At 40.1% G+C, this 25,772-nt stretch overlaps 1 protein-coding gene across 5 annotated transcripts in view; it reads left to right on the forward strand.

The window, feature by feature from the left end:
* STK4 (serine/threonine kinase 4) overlaps positions 1 to 25,772 on the forward strand; it is a 90,393-nt gene that overhangs the window by 1,380 nt on the left and 63,241 nt on the right. For 2 of the 5 annotated variants that reach the window (XM_061437709.1, XM_061437705.1), the window contains exons 2-7: positions 4,438 to 4,518; positions 11,080 to 11,208; positions 14,018 to 14,132; positions 17,074 to 17,238; positions 19,652 to 19,819; positions 22,551 to 22,688. In XM_061437709.1, coding sequence (XP_061293693.1) covers positions 4,438 to 4,518; positions 11,080 to 11,208; positions 14,018 to 14,132; positions 17,074 to 17,238; positions 19,652 to 19,819; positions 22,551 to 22,688 — 796 coding nt within the window. The other 3 variants (XM_061437706.1, XM_061437708.1, XM_061437707.1) reach the window with 3 other exon arrangements.

The raw sequence follows: 25,772 nt of genomic DNA on the forward strand, positions 1-25,772 counted from the left end.
TACAGTGATTATTGCATGCATCTAGCACTTACTGGGTGCCAGACGTTATTCTCGGGCTTCCCTGGTGGCTCAGAGGTTAAAGCGTCTGCCTCCAATGAGGTAGACCCGGGTTTGATCCCTGGGTCGGGAAGATCCCCTGGAGAAGGAAATGGTAACCCACTCCAGTATTCTTGCCTGGAGAATCCCATGGACGGAGAAGCCTGGTAGGCTATAGTCCACAGAGTCGCAAAGAGTCGGACACGACTGAGCGACTTCACCTTCACCTTCAGATGTTACTCTCGGTGCTTTCCGTGTCTGTCATTGAACCATATGAATTTGCTGATATTTGACCATTTTTGATGTATAAAAATAGTAGTTTCATATGGTTCAGCTTAACTGTTGACTCGTTTGACCGTCACAACGATCTTATCACCTGTATCTCTGTTTTACAGGTGATGAAACTGAGGCCCAGAGAGGTTAGCGATTGGGCAGAAGTTGCACAGTTACTAAGTGACAGAGCTGGGATTTTAATCCAGGCAGTCTGGTCCAAAGTCTGTGCTCTCAGCTGTATCACTCTGATGCCTCTCTGGGAGTACCCTTGTTTCACAGGGCCTTGTGTATGTTAGCAGGTATTTGCTGTTGCACCATAGATCCAACTATAAATGGACACTGGTTATATTTCCTTCTGAAATACGTTCGTTCTTTCCTGGACGTGCTGGTTTAATTGAAGAGAGGATTAGGAATCTGAGTTTTGTTTCTGCTTTTACTTTATGCTGTACAATCTTGGGCAAAAAAGTAAACCGTTTTGGTTTTTGACACTCATTCCTGTGCCTTTTGGATTTTAAAAATTTTATTAAATGTGCAAGAGAAAAGTGTTGCAGGGTTGAATTCTTTTTTAATATTTGAATTTATTTTAATTGGAGGATAATTACAATATTGTGATGGTTTCTGCCATACATCAGTATGAATTTGCCACAGGTGTACATGTGTCCCCTCCATCCTGAACCCTTCTCCCATGTCCCTCTCCACCCTGTCCCCCCCACGTTGTCACAGAGCACCAGCTTTGGGTGCCCTGCTTCATCCGTTATCTGTTTTACATGTGGTAATGTATGTTTCGATGATGCTGTTCTCTGAAATCATCCCATCCTCTGCAGGGTTGAATCCTTGAATGACAGGTGCTTTCCTGCTCATCATAGCTAGTGAACTGCCTTTCGGCCAGTTAACTTTATTACCTGTGATATTAGTTTGTTAGGACTGCCATTGTTGATCTCACAGATGGCATGAGTTAACAGAAATTTATTTTCTCACAGTTCTGGAGGCTAGAAGTCTGAGGTCTAGGCATCAGCAGGGTTGTTTCTTTTGAGGCCTCGGTCCTTGGCTTGCAGATGGCTGCCCCCTTCCTGTGTCTTCACGTGGCCCTCCCTCTATATCTATGTCCTCATCTCCTCTTACGAAGACACCAGTCATGTTGGATGAGGGCCCACCCATATGATGTCATTTTTACCTTAATTAGCTCTTTAAAGGCCCCATCTCTAAATACAGTCACATTCTGAGGTCTTGAGCGTTAAGACTTTAACATGAGTTTGAGGAGGTTGGGGTGGGCATGTATATTTTATTTTCATTGAAAAGCTCCATCCATTTATCTTACATATTTGTTGTAACCCATAACGAATTCTGCATGGAAAGAGTATAGGTATATATAAATAAAATGGACCTTACAAAAGTTATAAGATGGGAGAAAGAGGTTTGGGAGCTAGCCAGACCAGTGAGTAATGACTTCATGAACACCCTTATTTGTGTTTGGAAAAGTACTGGTGTCTTTTCAGAGATTCAGATGGCATGTGTTTCTAATAAGGGAAAGCAATCCCAAGGTAGGAAATGCTCTTTGTGTTCCTGAGTTTGATATTTGTGTGTGACTAAGAGAATGACGATGGTAAAGGGCCCACCAGGAGATGCGGGTTTGATCCCTGGGTCGGGACGATCCCCTGGAGAAGGAAATGGCCACCCACTCCAGTATTCTTGCCTGGAGAATCCCAAGCACAGAGGAGCCTGGCAGGCTACAGTCCATGAGTCGCAAAAGAGTTGAACACGACTTAGCAACTAAACAACAACCAACAACAAGAGAATAACGATGAAGTTGACGGTTTGCATAGGAGTTTTATGTTTTTTCACTTTCTGTTTAGTTTTTAGAAGTTTATGATTTTAAGAAGTGAGTTGCCATTAGATACTAATAGTGTGGTGGAGTGTGTAGAGTGCATTTCTGGGATTCTGACCATCCACGCAGCTGACTTAGGAGTGGAACATCCCCTGTTGTCTGGTCCTTGGAGGCTGTGTTGGCTAGGCCTGTTCAGTTATGGGCAAGCACTGAAACTACCGAGGACCTGGGGAAGTACAGTCGAAAGGGCTGAATCATCAGAGTTGGGCTGTTTGCTTAGAATGCTTCTTCCATGAAGACTCATGTAGAAAACATCATTGAGTCCCTTGTCAAAAGATTTTCCATAGAATTGTCATTTGTTGATAGCACAGTAATACTTTCTCGGGGCGAACTTCTTCTTAATTTTGAAACCTCATGAAGAGTGCCGAGAAAGGTTTATGATACTCATCATTGCATTCATTAGTCCATTTAGCAAATGTTCTTATAGACCACCTCTAGGTTCAGGCACCAGAGATAAGATCCTTTAAGCCCAAGGCAAACAAAACCCCACCTAGATTGTTTTAAAGGAGCATCTGAACACTCTATAAAGTTTGTCTGTTGAAGTATTATCAGAGGCCTGCAGCTGTCTCATGGCAGTGGCCATTTCCTTTGTTATGCCCTGGTCTCTAATAGTTGAAATAGTGAGTTTTGCTCTTTATAAGCCACAAAGCCACCACTTCAAAGGAACACATCTGATCTTCCTTTACATAAGCTGTTTATAAAGCTTTATACTTGAGAAAAGAGGTATTGTCCATTGTTTATACAGTTATAAATCAATGCTTTACCCACTCCCGCCCCCCCACCCCCATTGTGAGATGGTCATTCTGATTTCTGGGTTCATAGAAATTTCACTTCTGACATTGAAGTTTCACTTCAACCCTTTTTGTTTTGAACCTGGGAGTTTTTGTGATGTCATTGGAATTTAATTTTTAGGACCTTTTGATTTTCAAAGGTCAGTGTGGTTGTTTCTTTGGTTAATTTTCAAGTCATGGCAATTATTGACCTAGAGCAGTTCTCCCTTTCTCTAGTTTGATATTTATGAAATCCTGTTAAGATTGTCTTCTTGAGATCAGCATTTACTGGAAGATAAACTTGATGCGTTCAGGTGGGTGGGGTTCTTTTTGGCTTCTCTTACGGTTTTGCCATTTTCTCCAGGAAGGTACACGTTTGTGTGCGCGTGTATTTTAGTTTATCTTTCCTCGTAAAAGCTGGTATTGTCCAGCTAGTTTAAACATTTTTCTTTACAAAGAAATTCCCAGTGGACTGCTTCCATATTTCACCGCTTCCTGAGCTCTCCTTTCTTTGTTGTCCTTTATAGTTTCAGGAAACCATGGTGTAGAACACACACATGCACGCACACAAGTGCTCCTTAGCAGACGGCTCGTCTAAGACTGTTCATAATTTTCACAGTTCTCAGTTAAAAAAACACCCTATGCTCAATTTATAACCTCATCTGTTGATCATGGTTTGTCATAGAAAAATCTGAATTATCTGGAAGTTGTGTGCAAAATCTTTGATTTTGGGGAATAGTCAGGTACACAGTCACCCCAGGAGAGTCTTGGTGAGACTATTTGAAACTTCCAGCTGTCTGGTTATTTTTTCACTTTTGATCACATCTAAGCATATACTCTCCACTTTCTGTTTCTGTGATACCTTACAGAATCCATGTATTTCAACAAAAATAAGTACCAAAGTCTTGCTAATGGAGAGCAAGATTCTTCTCCATCTTCGTTGACCTCCAGTCTAAGACCATGTTTCAGTTCATTACTAAGCTTGCATTAAGCATCTTTTCTGAACAGAGTTATGTCATCTTTGTTGATGGAATCTCAAGATTTAAACGGATTCTAGCTAATGCTTAAATCTACTCTGCTGCGTTTCAGCTATACAAGGACTAGTTTTCTGTCTAGATGCTCCAGTGATGGGAATCTAGGGACTCCTTAATTGCAGTCTAAACCATTTCAGAGCAGCTTTTAGTGTTAGAAAATTCTTATACCTGTGGAACTGAAGTCAGCCTCATGGTAGCTCTTAATCCTCCAGTACTGATTTTGCTCATGGAGGTGACCCGGGACACAAGTAATATTTCCATAGACCAGCCCTTCAGCTTCCCTTAAAGGCCTCTTAGCTTGCCTTTATTGGCATTTACCAGTGTAGGCTTTGCAGAGAAATTTCTCAGATGCTAATTGTAAAATAAATAATGTGTTTTGTGTTCTCTCAAGTTGCTGGTAAGTACAATGTATTTTATGCTTACATTTCTTCATTCACAGGCAGCTGAAAAAGTTGGATGAAGATAGTTTAACTAAACAACCGGAAGAAGTGTTTGATGTCTTAGAGAAACTTGGAGAAGGGTGAGTGCCCAGATGTAGGTGGACTAGTAGGTCTCAGTCTTTTTCCTGCCCCAACACCAGCAGGATGTGAACCTTTCTTATGCAATAATTTGTAAAGCTAAGGAAAAGAAAGGGAAATATTGCATATCAGCCTTGCTCTGGGTGGGGTGGGAGGTAAATTTACAGCTTGAAATGCTCTTTCTCTCATCCCCCAATCACTTCGATAGACAGAGTTAGTGATTCCTGGTCTTTTCAGTACCATGGATATCTGTTGTTTTCTCTCATAAAATCTGTGATATGCATGATTATATCTATTTAACAGATAACACTAGTTTATACTTTGTTCAAGAAATTTTATTAATCAGACATACTTTAATTTTCTGTTCATAGCCTCTCAGAGATATTCAGTAACTTGTTTCATTTTTTTTTTTTTTAAAGGAATTCAGCATTTTAGTTAGTGCCACTTTGGGAAATACAGAAAATAAATCAAGGACTGTCACTACTTTTACAACTTCCTAAGAGATCTAGGATCCCAGGTCGGGAACTGGAGGACTTCTTGAAACACAGATTTGTGAATGAGTTTATAGAATACGAGTAGAATGATATTTCGTAATAGATAGTGACCGTCATTGGCTTTCATGATACAATAAAGGTTGCATCATAATTTTTTATACTTTGGATATTTTTATATTTATTTCTTTTTTCTGTAATGACCAAGACATTAAAATATTAGACACCCTTTCCTAAGTTTTCGTTGTTCATTTTTGAATAGGTAATCAAGTCACATGATTCAAGATTTGAAAGGCATAAAAAATGGCCTGAAAAAAATCTGCCTCTTATCTATCTCAGCCACCCAGAAGCAACCAGTATAGCAGTTTTTTATGTATTTCTCAGAGGTAGTTTATGCATAAGCATGTAAATGTGTGGGTGTGTGTTTCTGTATTATGTAAAATCTCTTGGAAGTAATTCTGGTTCAAGAGAAGAGCTGAAATGTTAGTTTATGAAAATGTCTATTGTCTAATTAGTGTTCTTTACAATCAGCTTTTATATGTCATAAGTTTATTTTGGAGTCAGTGTTATTTATGCTTAATATAGATAACAAATGCTAAACCCAATCCTGGATTACATGGAATAGGATTTCATGGATTACCTCCTTGTGAAAAACATTAGTCATCATCTTTTTGTAAGTTGGAAAAATATTGTTTGGAATGAAGCAAGAAATCAAGCAGAGAAGGGAAGTAAAAGATGACAACAGCTGCGCTACTAAAAGACAAGTGCTCAATGAATCTGAACCTACAAGTTGACTTGGCATCCTTAAAGGTACGGGGAAAGAAAATCCAGTCCCGCTATGACTTTTGCCTGCCGTTTTCAACTCTAGCTTGATATCCTCGGTATTTTCTTCCATGTAGTGAGTCCAAGGCCCTTAATCTAACCATGCTCACAGGTTATACTTAAAATAAGATCAAGAGTGGTAGGCATAATTGGCTAGGTGTGTAACTGACTTGTTTTATTTTTAATGAAAGTGTGTTACAGTAGTAAGAACATAGACTCTGCAGGTTGATGAACATCTTGAAGCTTCACAAGCCTCAGCTATGAAGTGAGGATATTACCATCTCCCTCATAGGATTATGTTGAGTATTACATGAGATAATCAGACTAAAGTACAGTACAGTGCTTGTCACCTAATAAGGGCGTGGTAAATGGCAACTATTACTTTATTTTTAAATATATCAATTGAAGCATTTTTCAGATCTTATCTTGCCCAATCAAAGTTAAATCTTAAGTCTTAAAGTGTATTTAGATGTTCTTGTGGCTCAGACGGTAAAGCGTCTGCCTACAATGCGGGAGACCTGGGTTCAATCCCTGGGTTAGGAGGATCCCTTGGAGAAGGAAATGGCAACCCACTCCAGTATTCTTGCCTGGAAAATCCCATGGACGGAGGAGCCTGGTAGGCTACAGTCAGTCCATGGGGTCGCAAAGAGTCGGACACGACTGAGCAAATTCACTTTCACTTATATGTCTTGAAGGGAGCTCTGTTTGGGTGGATTGGGTTTGAGGAATGTCAAAAGAAAACTACAGACAGAGAGTGATCAGAAATATAATGTAAGGAGAAACTAAGCTAATTATGATTATTTTAAATTACATTTTAGATCTGTGGATGTCTTCTTTAAGGACCTTGGAAATTTCCCTGTAAATCTATCACCAGAAAGAAAATAAAGAAAGCTTCAGATCTTCGCATGTTATCATCATATTGTTTTAAATGTTACCACAAGTGCTTGGATTTCTGTCATCCTGACTGAGCCTGAGCAAGCTTCATTTAATCAGCCGAATCCTGAAGGAAGACCTGAACTGCACTTCCTTCCTGAACGCAAAAGACCATGCCATGGTTCTGGAAACTGAATGGGTTGTGACCTCTCATGGACTTGGACCTAACGTAATGAGCTCTGGCTAAAGGATTCTATCGGATTCCCAAGACTGCCGCCATTCTGTATTTTGAGGAAATCGTGGATCTGTGGCAGAGCAGGGCCAAAGCTCCAAACCAGAATGGATGGACAGCCCTCAGAAAGTGTTTTGAATTAGAGCTTTCACCTTTCTTCCTTCTGTTGTATTTAAAGTTTTACCCATTGATTCATTTAAATTTTTAATCAGGGGAGAAGAGCAAAAACATTTTGTGCATAGTTTGGTAACTAGTGAGTGATATGGTTAAGACTGATACCTGGTTAATTTGGCCTCAGATAGTGTCTAATTTCTGTTTCTCTGCATTGACCCTTGCCTTGCAGAGCGTGTGTGAAGCGCCTCCTTTGTGGTATTACTTGTTTTGTTCTCTGCCAGTTAAAATGTAGTGTTTTTTTGTAGAGAGTCAGGTCTTGAACTTACCTTCAGCCAGGGGTTCTTGCTGAAGCCTTCTAAATTGTACTCTAAGTGCAGTCTGGAATTGTGAATCTTAATTGTTCATATGAGCTCTTGGAGTTTTCTTGGCTGTCAAGATAGCATAGTGAGGTGTGGAGGGTGTCTAGTCAAGATTTCTCAGTGCATGCAGGAACCTCTCCTTTCCATTTCAAATATATAAGAATAATGAATGAAAATTAGTTTTTTAAAATATAAGAATACATAGCCAGCTATAGACCAGGGATAGAAAAGATAGTTATCATAGTAATAGGAAAGTAAAGCATGCCATGTTGTTGTCAGGAGATTGGGCTTCCTGCAGGAAATTTTTGTATCAGTTGCCTGTGGCCTGGGGAAAAAGAGGGACTATTCTGAACTGGGCCTGGAGTGTATTCAGGTATGGTGTCTTGAGGGCTGAAAACCCTAAATCCTAATGCAAGACCTAGTTTAATCGATAACTGAACTAAGGGAATCATGAAACCATCATGATGTCATGAAATGCTCAAGAACAGTGAACACTGTATAGAAAAGAATCATTCAAAGTAAAATGAAACCCATATGAGGAAATCCAGTGCCATTAAATAATCAACAGACGTAACAAGTAGGAAATTCCCACCCAAGGAAATAGAAATAATGGAGCAATCTGGAATTTCATGTTTGTTTACAATTTTCAAAAAGATAAAAGGAGGGAATAAAATCCTTAAAAGACAAACACAAAATTATTAACATGAACAGCCCCATGAGAAAGAAACAGCTGAGGGGCCTGACAATGAAAACTACAACAATTGAAGTTCTAATGCCCAGTAAATTGCAAAAGCTGTCAACTGGACAAACTGAAAAGAGAATTTGGGGGTTGAAAGCTAGAAATGAGACTGATCACAAAATGCAAGACGGAAATGCAGTGTTGGAAACTAGGGAGACAGCATGGATTGACAAGGTCCACTCTAGGTCCAATAGGAGCTCTAGAAGAAAGTTGGAAGAGACAGGAAATAAAGAGATAATACTAAGAAATTTCCAGACTTGAAGAGACATACGCCTGCAGACGGAAGAAGTTGATGAAGTGCCGAATAAATCGGCTTCTAGTTATAGTAAAATTACAGAATGTGAAGGATAAAGAGGCAGTCTTAAAACTACGGGAGAGATTGCCCATGATTACCCATGAAAAATGATAACCCGATGAGAATTGACTTCTCTACAACAATAGAAGCTGATAAACTACAGTACAAGTGCTGAGAGAAAGCTGTTGTCAAAGAAGAATTCTATATCCAGCAAAACTCATTCCAAAGTGAAGATGAAATAAAGAACTTTTTTACACAAATGGGACCTAGGGCAGTGGTCCCCAGCAGTTTTGGCACCAGGGACCAGTTTCATATAGGACGGTTTTTCCAGGGACCGGGAATGAGGGGAATGGTTTTAGAATGATTCAAGCATATTGAATTTATTATTCACTTTACTTCTCATCTGTGGCAATCTCAGGCTATTCTGCCTTGACTTTAGGTAGGATTTGTGCTCCTGTGTGAATCTAATGCCACTGCTGATCTGACAGGAAGCAAAGCTCAGGTGGTCATGCACGCAGTGGGGAGCGGCTGCAAATACAGATGGAGCTTCACTCACTCACTTGCCCTCCACCAGTCACCTCCTGCTGTGCAGCCTGGTTCCTAACAGGGAGTTGGGGACCCCTGACCTAGGGTACCAAGAATAAATTTGGATGAAAGTTACAGACTACCCAACCAATAGTGGCTAACCAGTAAGGGCATTTAATAACTAGCAGAAAAATCTGGGGGTGAAAGATTCCAGAATGGCTAAGTGTTTGATAACAATTTAGCATTTGTGTAAGTCTCACAGTCTCAGGATGGCCACTTTAGAAGCAGGAAAGGAAGTGGCAGGAGAAAATGGGCCACCTTGTTTGCTTCTTTTTTTATCAGGGAAGAAGGTCTTTCCCAGGGACCCTTCTAAAGAATTCCTCTCAGATTTCACTGGTCTGTGTACTAGGTCTTAGACTTACTGCTAGTTCAGTCACTGGCAGAAAGGGATCAGAATCCTGGGACTGGCTTGGACCACCAGCCTTTATCTCCTGGGACCAAGCATTTGGTCACAAAGATTTGCTTACAAATCTTGGGGTTATCTTATCAAGGAAGATAAGGCAAGGCATGTTTCCCGTGGATCTTAGTTCCCTAACTAGGGATCGAACCTGCATCCCCTGCATGGGAAGACACAGTCATAACCACTGGCCCACCAAGGAAGTCCCCCTTTCTTTTTTTCATTATACTTTTGTGGTTATTCGCAACTGGCTAAAACCCTCCTTTTTCTTGATTGGAGGGACCAGAGTAAGGTAGCAGTTTTGTTTTTTGGTAGCAGTTTCTTTTGTCTTGTGCATAAGATACATGATGGCAGCTTTTTCCAGTGGCCAAGGAAGAAGAGGCAGTGGTTGGATCTTCCACACATGGTCAGTGGTTGTCTTTCCCTTGCAAAAAATAAGTTTTAGGCAACATTTAAATATCATTATATTAGTTTTGCCAATGAAAGAGTCCGATGGAATGGAAATTTTTTATGTGCTTTGCATAGACATTAAAAAAAACTTTTGTGTGACTTTCACATTGAAACAATCCTTGAGTAGCATTTTGTTAGCTAGAGCACTCAGCTACTTTGATGTATTAGGTGCTGTTATTTTGATCTTTCTTTTCACCAAGGGAGTATGAAGAAACAGGTGTGTTTGGAAACTATGAAAGACAATTTGCTCATTATTTCACTGACAGCCATCCAGGATTTAAGTGAAAATACAATCTATGTAAGATAATGATAATGATATCTCATTTAACCATTGCAATTCTCTTGTAATGTTGTTGTCATTTTACAGGTGAGAAAATTGAGGTACGAGGTTAATAATATGTCTGATATGTAGTACTGTAATAATGTGGATAAGTAGTGGTGGTAGGACTCCAGCCCTAGGTCTTTAGATTCTAAATGTCTTGCTCTTATAGCCCCCAAATTGAAAGGCTACCCAACCTTTTATTTATCTTGACAATAAACTCTTAAGGGCAGATGAAGTGAAAGATAAAAAGAATTAAAGAGGAGTAAAAATTTCCCAATATTTTAAAGATTATTGCGAGTAAGAGGAGCAAGGACTAAAAGACCTTGTGATGCTAGAATGAGTGCAAGAAAAAGAAGACCCCTCTCATGGATTTTTGCCCCGATACAAATGTAGAGAGAATATAGGCTTTTTTTTTAGAATATAGGCTTTGTGTTCTGACACTCCTGGATGCGTATCCTAGACTGACTGCTTATTTATCACTTAATGTAACCTTGGGCAAGTCGTGTAACTTCTCTGAACCTTTTCTCATTTGCCTGTAAAATAGATAATGACCCTTTCATGGTTTTTCTGTAAGGGTGAACCTCAGAGGATGCTGCTTCCAGCAGACAGCAGATGTGGTAGCTACTGTCCTTATGACTGTTATTTCATACTCATACATTCAGTAAACTTTAAATGGGAAGTTTATAAGATGGTAGTTCTCTTAAGGACAGTTTTCCCCCAAAGTATCAATACTTTAGCTATCTCAGTTTTGCAAGTGTAGCTAAGTACATATGTCTTGGGCACCTGGGGATGTAAATTAGAATGGTGAGTTGTTTGTATTTAAGCACTTTTTAATCTCTTGGCTTGTTTTGACTTTGTAAGTATCCTTGTCCCCCCAATTACAGGTCCTATGGCAGCGTGTACAAAGCTATTCATAAAGAGACCGGTCAGATTGTTGCTATTAAGCAAGTTCCTGTGGAATCAGACCTGCAGGAGATAATCAAAGAAATCTCTATCATGCAGCAATGTGACAGGTAAAGGCTTATGGTGTTGCTATGGAGATAATAACAGTTTTGAATTTGCCGTAATTTAGAGTTTGACTCCTAGAATTGCATCGACTTAGATATTTTGCAAAAGGGAGAGTTTAGTGGACTTACTACACGTTTCTTTTCAGAAAAAAAAATGGTGAAAAAGTTTGTGTGTTTCAGCAGCTAAACTTTCAGAGTTTCTATTTCTGCACTGTTTTGTTTTGTTTCAGTTTAGCCCGTTTCAAAACTAGGAAGAAGAGGCAAAAGGCAGAAGGTGGTGCTGGCTAGCCGTTGTTTTTTTTTTTTTTTGATAATGATCTTTCTTACTTCCTTCTGAGAAAACATTTCTGCAGACAGCTCAGAAGAGATAGTTCAAATGCTTTTGCTTCCAGAAACCTTAGAACAGCAAAAGGTCCTATAAAAAGAGAACACTTGTTCATATATTACTGTTCTGTCCCTTCCTTCACAAGTTTAAGAAACTATTCCAGCTGAGAGTAGTTAAGTGTTTTAATTTTGAGGAACTAAGATTTGTCAAATGCTGCAAGCAGGAAGTCGGGCCAGCAGGCGACCGCAGAAATGCACGTGGTTTGCCCCAAATTTCCATGACAACATGGTGGGGTCACTGCAGGGGAGCAGGCTTCCTCAGTTCAGATTGAGAAACACAAACTGAGGGGCTGGGGTAGGTCTTGGGAGTTGAGAATGACAAAGTCTTGCAGCCCAAGCCTGTCTTCATCCTTCTGAAGCTCTTTGGGTCACCAGATCAACTCAAGTCTCTCCTGTTGGTAAAGCTTAAGATAGATGGGGCTACCTGCTAGGCATTTTGCCCAGGAGCCCTTAAGTCTTGTAGACTTCTGAGTGCAATCACTTCTGTTCTCCCCACCTTTCTTTTTTTACTTTTTAGGAATAAATTTGTTAAAGATTTTTTTATATAGGCTATGTTTTTGAAGTGTTAGTTGCTCGGTTGTGTCTGACTCTCTGCAACCCCATGGACGGTAGCCTGCCAGGCTCCTCTGTCCAAGGAATTCTCCAGGCAAGATACTGGAGTGGGTTTTCATTTCCTTCTCCAGGGCATCTTCCTGATCCAGAAATCGAACCCAGGTCTCACGCAGTCCAGCCAGATTCTTTACCATCTCAGCCACCAGGGAAGCCCTAGACCATGTTTATAAAACCTTTATTGAATTTGTTACAATACTGCTTCTGTTTTATGTTTTGGTGCTTTGGCCATGAGGCACGTTCCCCATGGATCTTAGTTCCCCAACTATAGATTGAACCTGCATCCCCTGCTTTGGAAGAAACAGTCTTAACCACTGGACCACCAATAAAGTCCCCCTTTTTTTTTTTCATGATACTTTTGTGGTTACTCTCAACTGGCTAAAACCCTCCTTTTTCTTGTTTGGAAGGACCAGAGTAAGGTAGCAGTTTGTTTTGTTTTCTTTTCTTTTTGGTAGCAGTTTCTTTTGTCTTGTGCATAAGATATATGATGGCAGCTCTTTCCAGTGGGCAAGTTGGACTTTGCCACTTTTGATAGGCTGTTTAAGAGCTGTGTTTCAAACACAGTGTACGCATGTCTCTAAAGATGAGGGATTTCAAAGAGCCTACTCTGTGCTAAACGTCATAAGGAATACAGAGAAATACAGGGCAGCACGCTTGTCCTCCTGGAGTTTGCAGACTGTAGTTGGACAGGCCAGGCTTATATAGTTGATGATGCATGATGGTATAGGATATATTCCAGCAGTGAATACCTGGCAGTAGTTGCCTTATGGAGACAGTACTATAGAAATACTATAGAAATTCAGAGACGGCAGCACAGATGTGGTGATATGTATCTTAAGAGAGTTATTCATCCATTTTTTCATTAATGTTCCTTTTGCATGTGTGTGTGTGTTTTCCTGATATCCTGTCATTTTGGCATGTTTCCCAAGGATGAAGGGGCATTTGAAATTTTGAGAGTTAAATCAGCTGAGTTGGTTTTTGCCTCTTCCGTTACTACATTGTGCAATATTACTTAGCTCTGATAATGATCTAGCTAGGTAGAGCTGGTAGCTTCAGAAGACACATTCTTTTTTTTTTTTTTAATTATTTCATTTTAAAGGGATTTTGACTTTTTCCTGAAATCTTTCTTCAAGATTCTATATTTCAGGTCTGATTCTGAATATTTTTCCCTTACAATAGATTGTAGTGTAGTTTTATTTTTCCTTATTACAAAGTATATGTGACTTCTTGGGAAAATGCAAATAAGAAAGGAAAACCACATTTCCCTTTGGAGAGATAATCATTGTTAAATCCTCCTTGGCATACATGTCCTTCCGTATGTCTTTTTGGAGTTATACTGTGCTGTCTGTTATGTAACCTGCATTTTTTGTTTGTTTTTTGGTAAGCAGAATCTTCTCATCAAGTATTCTTCTATTACATTTTCCATGGATTTGTGGTTATTCCTTTATACGGATATATCATTATTTCTTAAATAAACTCCCTAATGTCAGACATTTGGATGGTATCTAAATTTTCAGTTTTTTAAGCAGTTCTGTGACCATGGTAACTCTTTCTTTTTGAAATCTGTGTGTCTTTTCTTAGGGTGAGGTGCAGACTTAGAAACGCTGGGTTAAGGAACCTACACAGTTTTTGCACCGCTGTTATTTACTGCCCTCCAGAAATCAATACTACTTTAATTTCTTACCAAGAGGGTGCCCGTTTGAACCTTAAACGTAAATAACTGATCTTTGGAGCTGAGAAATGGATTTTCACGTATTTTACAGCATGAATTCATAGGATGTTTGAAGGTTGTTCCACTGATTAGTATTGTCTCTCTCCCTAGCCCTCATGTAGTCAAATATTACGGCAGTTACTTTAAGAACACAGACTTGTGGATCGTGATGGAGTACTGTGGGGCTGGTTCTGTATCTGATATTATTCGATTACGAAATAAAACGGTAAGTTTACCTTCTGGAATCATGCAGCCGCGCTGGGCTCTCACACTGTCTTCTTTTCTCTGCCCTGTATTCATGCACACTCTCCTACTAATGTATCTAGACAGACGGCTGTTGCATCTCCCCCTTTCCATGGTTCTTTCCCCTCTCTGCTTTTTGATGTCTACTAAATGTGGCAGTTTCAATACCAACCAACCTAGTCCAGTGAAGTGGTTTACTTGTTTCTTACTGGGGGAAAAATGACTATCAAATCTTAGTTAGGTCATGAGTTCTTTTTTTTTTTTTTTTTTGAGTTCTTTTTTATTTTTTGGCTCTGCCAGCTTTTCTCTAGTTGCAGCAAGTGGGGGCTACTTTCTAGTTGCAGAGCACAAGCATCTCATTGCGGTGGCTTTTCTTGTTGCAGAGCACGCGCTCTAAGGCGCGTGGGCTTTAGTAGTGTCGGCTCTCATGCTCCAGAGCACAGGCTCAGTAGTTGTGCTGCATGGACTTGGTTGCCCCATGGCATGTGGGATCTTCCTGGATCAGGGATTGATCCTGTGTCTCCTGCATTGGTGGGCAGATTCTCCACCACGGAGCCACCAGGAAAGCCCAGCAATGAGTTCTGAGTGTTTAAAGTTGGTTGGGTTTTCTCCTTCTACCCAGGTGTTCACAGGTTAACTTCCACTAAGTCCTCCTCATCAGATTCCTCTCTGTGAAAGATAGTGTGCTGTTACTGTGGTGGCTGGGAGAAAAGCTAGGAGTCTTGGTTTCTAGTTGCAGTTCAGTTGCGTAAACTCTTTGTTTATTCATTTAGTAAGTATTTCTAGAACACTGATCTAGGCCTTTGGGATCCAGTAGTCAGTAGAACAATGTCCCTGCTCTTGTAGAAGTGCATTTTCTAGTTATTAAACCCCATGAATTCTTCCATGCCTTAATGTATCGTTTGATTTTTGTGACACTCTTGAAAAAAGATGATTTGCCTATTTTTCTAGATTGAGAAACTGAGATTCAGAGACATTGCTAGATAACTTGCCTAAGTCATATTGAGGAAGTAGAGCCAAGGCTAAAGACTAGATCTTTCTAAACCCAAATCACGTATTTTTTGCACCACTGCCTATTCTCTTCTAATTGTGAGTTGTTTGTCATGAGGGGTACTGATTCAAAGTCTGTTGATTGAGTTTGTTTAGAACTGGGCTGGGATCAGCACAGAGTCAGCATTGGACTGATCAGGTATTCTGTGTCAGTCTCCTGCATTTTTGCTTACATTTATTCATCATCATTTAACAGATATTTTTTTCAGGACCTACTATGTGCCAGGAGGCTTTCTTGGTGCTGGAATTCAGTAGTAACCTAATCAAAGGCATTTTAAAATGGAGTTCACGTGTGTAATAGGGAAGATGTCACATGAATAGGTATACAGATTATGTATAGTATGTGAAATGGTGATAGTGTTGCATTAAGCTATAAGCAGGATAAGGGGACGGAGAAGGCAATGGCACCCTACTCCAGTACTCTTGCCTGGAAAATCCCATGGACAGAGGAGCCTGATGGGCTTCAGTCCATGGAGTCGCTAAGAGTCGGACACAACTGAGCGACTTCACTTTCACTTTTCACTTTCATGCATTGGAGAAGGAAATGGCAACCCACTCCAGTGTTCTTGCCTGGAGAATCCCAGGGACGGGGGAGCCTGGTGGGCTGCCGTCTCTGGGGTCGCACAGAGTCAGACATGACTGAAACGACTTAGCAGCACCAGCAGCAGGATAAGGGGATAGAGAATGATCTAGGAGTGGAGGGAGCTAGCAAAGGCCTCTCTGATTTCCTAATGAGGTGACATTTGAGCAGAGGCAATGACGTAAGGAACCATCTCATCCAGAAATCTGGTTGAAGGGCACTGCAGGCAGAGAGAACAGATAAAAGGGCCCAGAAGTGGGAGTGTGTTTAGAGTGTTTGAGGAACAGCAGGGAAGCCTATGTGGCTGAAACAGGATGAAGAGGTAGAAAGTGGTAGAAGATGAAGGTAGCTGGGAGCCAGATAGGGTGAGGCCTTAGTGAGGACTGGCTCTCATTCTGAGTGACTTAGGAAGCCATGGGGATTTTGAGCAGATATTGAACTGAATCTTAGTTGCAACATGTGGGATCTAGTTCCCTGACCAGGGATCGAACCCAGGCTCCCTGTGTTGGGAGAGCAGAGTCTTATGGACTGAAACACCAGGGAAGTCCCTGGCTTATATTTTAAAAGGTTAGTTATGGCTGCTGTGTGGACTATACATTCTATAAGGTTAAGGGCAGAAGCAGCGAGACCCATTAGGAGATTATTAGAATAATGCAGGCAAGGCATGATGGTGGTTTAAGTCAGGGTGAACCCAGACGATATAATTGCATATAGTTTGAAGATAGAGAAGAGTCAAGGATGACTTCAAGATTTTTGACCAGAGCAGCTAGAAGAATTAAATTGCCTTTTACTGAGAGAGAGAAGAACGTGTGAAGAATAGAGTAGGTGGGTGGTATGGAAAGGGGTAGGGTGGTGGTAAAAATAAAGAATTTGATTTTGACATGTTATGCTTATGATGCTTGTTAGGTATTCAGCTGGTGTGGGAAGATATATAAATCTGATTTTTGGGGAGAGATCTGGCCTGGAAATATAACTTTGGGAGTAGTCAGCATAGCAATGGTACTGCTGCTGCTGCTGCTGCTGCTGCTAAGTCACTTCAGTCATGTCCAACTCTCTGTGACCCCATAGACGGCAGCCCACCAGGCTCCCCAGTCCCTGGGATTCTCCAAGCAAGAGCACTGGAGTAGGGTGCCCTTGTCTTCTCCGCAATGGTACTATAAGCTGTCAAATGCTATTTTACACCTTGAATAAGATCTTATTTATATTCTAGGAGAGGAGTTTGAATCGAAATTTTTTCTCCTTTTTCAAATGTGCTGATGTAAACTAATAGAATTTTAATTTCTCATTTTTTCAGTTAACAGAAGATGAAATAGCTACAATATTACAGTCAACACTTAAGGGACTGGAATATCTTCATTTTATGAGAAAAATACACCGAGATATCAAAGCAGGAAATATTTTGCTCAATACAGAAGGTCATGCAAAACTTGCAGATTTTGGGGTAGCAGGTCAACTTACAGTAAGTGAAAGTGTTACTTGTATTGGTAACTTTCAGGTCTTTCTTGAGAACTGTTCTTTTTCATTATTTATTTAAAAGTGTAATATTTGATATAATTGTGTTTTAAAAAATTAAAGAATGTGCCAATAGGTTACAAATGAGCTGGTAGATTATTTTAGATCCTTTCCTGGGGCTCAGGTACCATAGTTTAACTCTGTTTAGCTTGAAAAAAATAAAAGCTAAAGCAAGAAATGATAGAGTGGACGTTTAAATTCTTTTGGTCTACATCATCATATTTACAAAAGGAATAAAAATTAAATCTAATCAGCTTTCCTTGAATAAGACATAATGTCATCTCATTCAGCCTCTAGGTAGCAGTTGGCATCTGCTTTACTGAAAGCATGCTCCTCATTTGGTTCCAAAACACAGGCTCTTGATTTTCCTCCTACCTCAGTAGTGCATGGCAATGAAAAACACTATGCTTTCAAAACAGGATGTCTAAAATTATCTGATTTTGTAAAATACATGAGATGTGTGAAATATGTGTAGAAAACCGAGTTCTAGACAGATCTATACAAAAATTTGCAGCAATGTCATGTATCAGGTTTCTTGGGTAGTGGGAGCAGGAGGAGAAGGGGACGACAGAGGATGAGATGGCTGGATGGCATCACCGACTCGATGGACTTGAGTCTGGGTGAACTCTGGGAGTTGGTGATGGACAGGAAGGCCTGGTGTGCTGCGATTCATGGGGTCGCAAAGAGTCGGACACGACTGAGCGATTGAACTGAACTGAACTGAACTGGGTCGTAGAAAGCTATATGCATATATAGTTTTTTTAGAGCTGTATCGTGTGGATTTTTTTATTTTTAAAAAATTTAAATGAAAAACAATTAAAAAATTGCTTTGATGTTATTTAAAAAAAAAACAACCACCACCACCTCAGGAACTTACTCCATATTGTGATTTGTGGGCCCTTCAAAAGATTTTGTTGTTAACACATAAGTAAACAATACCAAACAGTATTACCTAAATTACAATCTTAATAAGGAAACCAAATTGAAAAGAAAAATTCTTTTGGTGCTGTGTAAAAGATATTATAAATTTAAAGTATCAGTTGTTTTTAGTAATTGATGGTTTTCACAGAAATAGAAAATAACAGTCTTGAAATTCATATGGAACTAGAAAAGGCCCCATATATCCAAACCAGTCCCGAGAAAGAAGAACAAAGCTGGAGGCTTCGTACTTCTTGATTTCAAACTATGTTCAAAAGCTAAAGTGATCAACACAATATAGTATTGGCATAAAAATACACACATAGACCAATGGACTGGAGTCAGGAACCCAGAAATACACCCGTGCTTATATAGGCAGTTAACATTTGACAAGGGAGCTAAGAGTGTGCGACGAGGAAAGGAGCTAAGAGTGTGCGACGAGGAAAAGCTGGTCTCTAATCAATGTTCTTGGGAAAAGCTGGTACTCACATGCAGAAGAGTAAAACTACACCTGTTTCTTACACCACTCACAAAAATTAACTCAAAATGGATCAAAATAAATGTAAGGTCTCAAACCCAAAAACTCCTAGAAGAAAACATAGGGGGAAACCTCCTTGACCTTGGTCTTGGCAGTGATTTTTTGGATATGACACTAAACTCACAAGCAATAAAAATAAGAATAAGCAGTGGAACTTCATTTAGATTTTGGTTGGGATTGAATGGAATTGTGTTGAGGTTGTGTTCAATCATAAATCAACTTGAAAAATACTCCCATCTTCATGATGTCATGTTTTAAAAGTCCTTTTCTGCTCCAACCTTATATAATTATTAATCTGTACTTTCCTTGAGTGCTTTTTGGATTTTGTTCTTTACGTTTAAAATTTTAACCTATTTTGCTGAAAGTATAAGTTAGGAATTCAAGTGTATAGTTTTACAAATGAATGGACAGATGCTCCTTTTTCCAGCCCTTCTATTATTATTATTTTTACAATACTTGTGCATCTATCTTGGGATACTTATACGTAGGATACATTTCTAGAGCTAGATTTCAGTCAAAGGATATGGACATTTAAAGTTAATAAATATTGCTGAATTGCCTACTAAAACATTGTACCAACTTGTGTTCCTTTATCATTGTATTTTGATACCTGGTTTTTTTCTATGCTATTATCCATATGAGTTATTAGTAATCTTTTTAATTTTTGTCAATCTCATTTTGGTGTTTCATTAACTGGTTGACAGTTACTTTTGTGTTTTAATAATTGATTGAGAATCTTTTACGTTTCAATGTCATTTGAATTTGTTTTGTGACTTACTTACTTGATCGTGTTTAAGTATGGTTTGTATATGTATTTCAAGCCCATGACAATTACTATTGTTAGAAGGGACTCTTTCTCAACAGTTTGAATGATTAATGTTGATCTCTCTCCTTTCTGTTTCAGGATACCATGGCCAAGCGAAATACAGTGATAGGAACACCTTTTTGGATGGCTCCAGAAGTGATCCAGGAAATTGGGTACAACTGTGTAGCAGACATCTGGTCATTGGGAATAACAGCCATAGAAATGGCTGAAGGAAAGCCTCCATATGCTGATATCCATCCAATGAGGGTAAGGAAATGGACAGAAAACCAGTGGGATGGTCAGTTACTGGTGATAATGAGAAACTGAGTTAAATGAGTGTCTTGGTTAGGTACCAAACAGTAAACGAATTAATTGTAAATAATTGAGAAGTGTCAATCTAGACTTCAGATGATACACTTCCACTAGTTGTAATCACTAATTAAGTCAAATGTAATCCACCCCTGTTCATTCTAGAGGTTGTGTATTGATATCCCTCTGGCAGGACTTGATTGGTTTGACTTGTGCAGTGTATGTTTTTAGTAATTCAAGCACTCACATATTAAATTGTTTTACATTTATTTTTGAATTTTTGACCGTGTTCCACAGCATGTGGGATATTAGTTTCCTAACCAGGGATTGAACCCACACCCCCTGCACTGGAAGCACGGAGTCTAAATCACTGGACCACCAGGGAAGTCCCCAGGTGCTCACATTTTAACGTAACAACGTTAACTGGAGCTGTGAAGCAGTCCTCTCCTTTACACAGGGCGTGGGCTTTGCACTGCCCGCCACGGTTCCCTGTTCACCCGTACCAGTCATAATGTATTGCCGTGTTTTCTCTGTTTCTTACACTAGCCTTAAGAGGAAAGCAGAGTATTCTTTTCGACTCATATCGCTAACACCCGGCCGGATTCATTTGTTGTCTTCTTCCTGCCTGGCCTGGGTAGGGATTTACATGTGTGATTTCTAGAGGCTCTGTGCTCCCTGACCTACATCCAGTTCTGGAATGTGAAGAGCCCACAGGTGTCTCCATTGACACTCCTTCAGTGTTTCTACATTAAGCGTTTTCCTGACTTTCCCCACCCCCAGAACACCTCAGCACAGCACTGTTACAAGATCTGGACCCCTGCCTTCCTCAGAGGCTCCAGAGTCTTTTCCATACCACCCAACTCAGCTCCTCCTCTTCTCTGATTAAGCAGTCCTTCTGCTAATAGACTTAACAGGTTTTTTTTTTTTTTAAGTTATTCACATGCCCAAAGGTAAGCACCTCTCTTTCTGGGGGGACAGAAATGGAGAAGGATGGGAAGATTTACTGGCTTTATTTTTAGATTCAAATAACATAATTTAGGCTGCTTATTGCAAAGAGTTTTATTTTTTTTAAATCTGTACCTTTTCTATTGGAAACTCAATAAATAATTTTACAAGCGTACCTTATGTTACTGCACTTTGCCTTATTGGATTTTTTCACATTGAAGGTTTATGGCAAAACTGCATCAAGAAAGTCTGTCAGTGCTATTTTTCCAACAGCATTTGCTCACTTCATCTCTCTGTGTGACATTTTGGTAATTCTCACAATATTTTAGACCTCTTCATGATGGTGATCTGTGATCAATGATTTTTGATGTTACTATTGCAAAATAACTCCCTGAAGGCTCAGTTGAATGTTAGCATTTTTTAGCAATAAAGTAATTTTTAAAGGTATATACATTGTTTCTTTAGATATAATACTGGTGCATGCTTATAGACTACAGAATAGGGTAAGTCTAACTGTCATATGCACTGGGAAACCAAAACAATTCATGCGACTTGCTTTATTGTGATATTCACTTTACTGCAGCAGTCTGGAATGGAACTTGCAATATCTCCTGTAGGTTTCTTTTTTGAAATCGTAGAATTTCAATGTAATGTAGTGGGTCAGTTTTTAATTTTCAAGTATGTAGGTAGAGTTGGCGTGGCTTGGAGGGTGGTGAATCCTTTGTGATTTGGGGGGACTTCTGGGCTTATGACCTCCTCGCAGTTACCACTTGCGTCCAGTGGTGGGGGTAACTTTCAGGAAGGAGGGACATTTGACAGCTGAGGTCATGTTCAGGATATCGATGCTCTTAGAGCTCGCCTTTTCACTTTGAAAGGCAACATGGTCAGCAAAAAACAAACAAAGCTCTCTGGATATTGTTTCAGTTCAATTTGGTCACTTAATCCTGTCCGACTCTTTGCGACCCCGTGGGCTATAGCACACCAGCCTTCCCTGTCCTTCACCAGCTCCTGGAGCTTGCTCAAACTCATGTCCCATCGAGTCGGTGATGCCATCCAACCATCTCATCCTCTGTCGTCCCTTTCTCCTCCCACCTTCAATCTTTCCCAGCATCATGATCTTTTCTAGTGAGTCAAATTCTGCGCATCAGGTGGCCAAAGTGTTGGAGCTTCAGCTTCAGCATCAGTCCTTCCAGTGAATATTCAGGAGTGATTTCCTTTAGGATGGACTGTTTATTGTTTAGGGGACAAGAATACATATGCCAGAGGGGGAGGGAGAAGAGAAGCGGAGGGAGCAGGAGAGCTCTGTCAGATTCTCTAACTCAGCAGTTCCCAACGTTTTTGGCACCAGGGACTGGTTTCATGGAAGGTAATTTTTCCACACTCTGGTTGGGGTGGGTGTGGGTTTCAGGATGATTCAAGCACATTTCTTTTATTATGTTGCCACTGTTCTGACAAGATGTGGAGCTCAGGTGGTAACGTGAATGATGGGGAGTAGTTATAAATTCAGATGAAGCCTCGTTCATCTGCCCACTGCTCATCCTTCTGTGCAGCCTGGTTCTTGGGGACTCCTGCTCTAATGGTCATACTTCCTACTTTGAGATACTTAGATTTTCGTTGCAATTAGGATGGGCTTATAGAGGAGAAGAGGAAAATCATTTTATCAAACTTCGAAATTATGTCTAGTCATTTTTATTGGAGTATCACTTTTATTTTGCCAAATCGTTTTTTTTTTCTTTCCAACCAGGCCATCTTCATGATTCCTACCAACCCACCCCCCACATTCCGAAAGCCGGAACTGTGGTCAGATAGCTTCATGGATTTTGTGAAGCAGTGTCTTGTCAAGAGCCCCGAGCAGAGAGCCACAGCCACTCAACTCCTCCAGGTATGACTCACCCTGGGATGCTGCCTCTCTCTCTGTTTCATTCACAAGTTATCCATCCAAGATGCTGTTGACCCACCCACGTGGAGATGGTGAAGAGCTCTAAGATATTCCTTGCCTCCTGTGAGGTTTGAATGTAACTGCTTAGAAGAGACATAGAAAAGAATGTTAAATCGCTGAACAGGACAATCATGCAAGAAAATACAGGGCTGTATGGGATTAGAGAACAGGAATTGGCCTTTATTGAGCACCTGCTGTGTGCTAGATACTTTACATGTTGTGCCATTTAATCAGCACATACACCCTTTGAGAGAGGAGTGTTGTTTTACTTTTATAGATGAGAAAACAGATTTGGAGAGGTTAGCTCATTTAGAGCCACTTGGTTGGTAAACAGCAAAGCCAGGCTTAGGAGCTAAGTCTTTTTGATTCCAAAGCAGAAGAGCCATACCTACTTCTGGCAAAGAACTGGGATCAGTGGTAGGTCCACCATTTTCAACTGGTGACGCCAGGACTGCTTTCCTGGAGGAGGTAACTTCTGACCTTGGGCCTTGAAGAATGGGTGGAATTTGGCAGGCAGTGTGCTTAGTCGGCTCAGACAGTAAAGAATCTGCTTGCAGTACGGGAGACCTGGGTTTAATTCCTGGGTCGAGAAGATCCCCTGAAGAAGGGAATGGCAACCCACTCCATTATTCTTGCCTGGAAAATTCCATGGACAGAGGAGCCTGGTGGGCTACAGTCCATGGGGTCGCGAGAAGTCAGACACAACTGAGCGACTAACACTTTCACACTTTCTTGCTTAATATTTAGGAGCTTGGATTCTGGAGCCTGATGCCCAGGTTTGAATCCTGGCTTCCTGTTCGCTAGCTCTGTGACCTTGGACAAGTAACATAACCTCTCTGTTTAGTTTTCTTATCTATACAGTAGAGATCAAATACCTGCCCCATAAGTTGGTTGTGAAGGTTAAGTGATACAATATGTGTGACTTTGAATAACATTTTCAAATATAAAAGATAATATATTATGAATTTGACATAAATCTATTGTTGAGCTAGGCCAGTGTTTTTCAGTCATATCAGATCCATTGTTGCCTTACCAATACAAATTTTTTTATACTTATTATCTTTTTGGAATGAACCTCATAGATACTAAAATCTACTTATGCCTGTAATTTAAAAAGAATCAGTATAATATTTGTGATATGATGGAGAAATATAAGGATAATTATTTATAATTAAGTAATATATGTGTCAATATAGAAATGCTCCAGCTTTTCAACTTAGAGATGTAATGAAGTAATCAGAATCAGACACCTGTACCTAACATCATGAATGAGTTTAAATTTAAGAGCAGTAAGAAGAACAGAAACCGTTCCATTCAAGAAACACAGGAAAATGAGTGGGTGGATACTAACAGAAGTCTGATGTTAAGTAGTAACAGAGCAGACTGATTTGTATAAGAGGAGGGAAATGAACTTATGGACTTGCCCAGTGGAGAGAACAAGGAAATAGTTACTCTTGCAGATGAGCTGGGTCCTTTTTCTGAGTAGTGGCAAATTCTTTTCCTGCCTGGATGAGGTATTGATACAGTTTTATAGAAAAGATAACTCCCGTATTTCAATCCCACCACACATTAAGGCATCCTGTCTACTTCTAGAGTTCTTGCAAAGCCCTGGAGCCCATATCTTCTGATGGGTGGTGGGGAACAGAGAATGGATTACAGATAAACACGGGGGACAATATGAGAACAAGTCTGGAAAACAACAGCATCCCCCACCCTTCCAGAAAGGAATTTTCCTGTGTAACTTTCACAGCATAAATTTTTTTATTGTGTTACACAGGCAAACAACAAAATTGTAAGATGGTATTAATGTTAAAAACTTTAAGCCTAGGATGGATGATCAACAAGGTCCTGCTGTATAGCACAGAGAATATATTCAGTATTCTGTGATAACCATAATGGAAAAGAATATAAAAAAGAATGTATGTGTATAACTTAGTCACTTTGCTGTACATCAGAGATTGGTGCAACATTGTAAATTAACTATATACTTCAGTAAAAAAAAATTTTTAAAAAAGGACTTCCCTAGTGGTTCAGTGGTTAGGACTCTGCTCTTTCACTGCCAAGGGCCTGGGTTCAATCCCTGGTTGGGGAACTAAGATCCCACAAGCCATATGGTACAGAAAAAAAAAAATCCCAAAAGTTTTAAGTCCTTTTTTTCTATTGAAGAAAGTCAGCAATATCCCTGTTCCAAGTGCCTTTTCCAGGTGCATAATACTCGGGCTTACATCTGGTACGTATTTGTGACCGGTTTTAGTATTTCTGCAGTAACTGCCTTTTGGCACTAAAATCTTTTTGCATATGCGTGCAAGCTCAGTCATTCAGGTGTGTCCAACTCTTTGCTCCCTCATGGACTGTAGTCCGATAGGCTCCTCTGTCCATGGGATTTTCCAGGCAAGAAAACTGGAGTGAGATGCCATTTCCTCCTCCAAGGGATCTTCCCAACCCAGGGATTGAACCCAAGTCTCGTGAATTTTCTGCACTGGCAGGCGGATTCTTTACCACTGAGCCACTTGGGAAGCTGCCAAATCCTTTCTACCCAAATACATAGTTGGAAATGCTATAGGACATTGAATAGAAAGAATAAGCAGGATGAGTAACCTATTCAGTGATTTCTAAACAGTGTCTTTATCCCACTTATGCCCCCCTCTCCGAAATCACCTCCCAAAGTAACCAGACTATGCTTATCTGTTGAAAAAATGTGTCAGTGTACATGTATCAAAGTGTGTCTGTACTCTGAGGCGTTCGGGAGGTATGAGGGATCTGTGCTGTTCGTTTTTGTACGGGACTCCTCTGCATTTTAATCGAGATTGCTTGTTTCCCTGCTCCCTATCCTTTGTCCCATGTAGCTTGTGTTCTCTAAACATCTTAGCCATAAGCTCCCTACACATTTACAGAGCTTCCTCTCGGGGGGCAATGCCAGCCTGTTGAGACTCTCTAGAGTTGCTAGAAATGGAGGAAACATTCCAGCCAAGCCAAAAACGCATGGGCAAAACTGAACGTACCTGCTCAGAGTTATAAAGCGAGTGT

Source organism: Bos javanicus, chromosome 13 (assembly GCF_032452875.1).
Source record: "Bos javanicus breed banteng chromosome 13, ARS-OSU_banteng_1.0, whole genome shotgun sequence".
Classification (NCBI taxonomy): Eukaryota; Metazoa; Chordata; class Mammalia; order Artiodactyla; family Bovidae; genus Bos; species Bos javanicus.